The following is a 2,142-nucleotide window of genomic DNA, read 5'->3' as shown; positions in this document are numbered from 1 at the left end:
TTTGAATACCTCCAACCTGGTGTGGCTTTGTGGGTTAATGCTCCATACCACAAAGTTGTTTGAACCAGAAGTTCGGTGTTTCAATCTCACCAGTCGCTCCTCAGAAATCCTACTGTGGGACTCATCTTCCAGCACTATATCAGAGAAGTTCCTCCATTATTCATAAGGTTTTCAGCAACTAACCATTCAGAAGTGTCCTGCTTCTCCTTCTTAGTCTGTGTTAGCCTGGAAGCTTCACTAAAATATGTCCATTATGAGTGACGCTGCTGGTTTTGAATGTTCTGTTGGCATAGCTCCCAGCATCACAGCAACACACAAGCCAACTTTGAACCACAAACTGACAGAAGAGTGGTGGGATACTAACATTATCAAGAATACAATGAGCATTCTGTAACACTTACCCTTGAAATTCTTCAACTCTATTTGCTGCACTATACATTCCTGGGCTTCCACTGTACTGTAGAACAGAGTAGAATTGCCCCCACAGAGTTTCTGAATCTGTAAATCTTTATAGAAGTATAAAGCCTTAGCTTTCTCCTGCAACTGATGGATTTGAACAGTGGACCTTTTGGTTAGCAGCCCGCACTTTCACCACTGCACCACCAGGTGCCATATCCATTGACTAGTCATTATAGAATGTGGTTTATGTGATCTATAGGCACGTTGGCCTATCTGTTCTTTCACCCTAATACCAGGAGGTATTCTGGTCATGTGTAACATTGAGGCTTAACCCAGTTACCTTCTACAGACACTGCAATATAGCTAAAATGGACAAAATTTTTTGTACTTCTTATGACAAGCCTATTCGTTGTTGCTGGTTTTTTTGCTAGGCCACCAAACCTTTTCCAGCAATTTATTCATATTTATTCCTTATTCAGTGCCTCAATTCTTCACTCTTTGTTTCTTGTTCCCTCTAGTCCTCTAGGTATTTTGCCTCTGGTCCTACCCCAAAACACACAGGGACAAATCTCTTCTACAACGCAACTCAAAGGTTTCCTGTGAACTATTATATAAAACTTAAAAGTCTTTGCTTGTTATTCATAGCCCTTTATAACCTGATCCTGCTGTACAGATTAAAAATTGATTTCTTATCCAACCTTAGTTTCAATTTATCTTTCTACTAAACCATCGTTTGCTAAATTGTAAAAGCAAAACCATTTTTGTTGAGTTGATTCTGACTCATAGTGACCTCTTTATTTTCAGAGAAAAACTTTGTTCCATTAGGTTTTCAACGGCTGATTTTTCAGAAGTTCTTCTGAGGTGCCTGCGGCATGGACTAGAACAGTCAACCTTTCAGTTAGCCATTGAAAGAATTAACCATTTGCACCACCCAAGGACTCTACTCGATTATAGTTCTTTATCAGCCCTACTTTTGAGATGTCATTTGCTTCTTTTCTTTGCTGCCATTTTATATATGCTTCTATGAAGGAACTACTGCCCTGCATTGTAATGATTTGTTCTGTTTTATTTTATGTTGGTATGTGTGCCCAGCTAGACTAAGTTTATCAAAGTTACCAGCTTTTTCTTAAATATCTTCTTTTTCTGGATACAGTGTCTAAGTTTAATAGGTATTCTAAATATGGATGAACTGATGGATAGGTTGCTATGTCTAACCACCTGACAATTCATTACAGAACTGAAAGCACCTCTCTTGATAGTGGGGCCTTGACCAATACTCATTTTGCTTTGACTGTTCATTTTTCTTAATTTCTTTTTCTAATCTGTGTATTTTTTTTAAGGTACCTTTAGTTGAACAACTCTTCCGCAAAGAGTTCAAACCATTTTTGAAGAAATGGTATCCTGTTATTGGATTAAGTGGTGATACCAAACTTAAAATAACGTTTCCAGAAGTTGTCAAATCCTATGATGTTATTATTAGTACAGCTCAAATTCTTGAAAACTCCATTTTAGACTCAGAAAAAGGAGAAGATGCTGGTGTTAAGTTGTCAGGTTGGTTAAGTGTTTCTTTTCATAAAAATAAAAATTAGTAATATCAATGATAGTAATAGGAGCTATTGTGGTGGTAGTTAAGTGCTGTGGATTTGGTTCTGACTCATAGTGACCCTGTATAGGGTTTCTGAGGCTATAAATCTTTACAGGAGCAGAAAGCCTCATCTTTCTCCCACAGAACAGCTGGTAGTT

At 37.8% G+C, this 2,142-nt stretch overlaps 1 protein-coding gene across 1 annotated transcript in view; it reads left to right on the top strand.

Moving 5' to 3' along the window:
- Positions 1-2,142, top strand: part of IFIH1 (interferon induced with helicase C domain 1) — a 96,369-nt gene that overhangs the window by 59,709 nt on the left and 34,518 nt on the right. The window contains exon 6 of the mRNA XM_006866991.1: positions 1,740-1,950. Coding sequence (XP_006867053.1) covers positions 1,740-1,950 — 211 coding nt within the window. The remainder of the gene's footprint in view (positions 1-1,739; positions 1,951-2,142) is intronic.

The sequence above is a fragment of the Chrysochloris asiatica genome, unplaced genomic scaffold (assembly GCF_000296735.1).
Source record: "Chrysochloris asiatica unplaced genomic scaffold, ChrAsi1.0 scaffold00099, whole genome shotgun sequence".
In the NCBI taxonomy this organism is placed as follows: Eukaryota; Metazoa; Chordata; class Mammalia; order Afrosoricida; family Chrysochloridae; genus Chrysochloris; species Chrysochloris asiatica.
The sequence above is the reverse complement of the archived record's forward strand: the minus strand, read 5'-3'. Positions and strand labels throughout refer to the sequence as shown.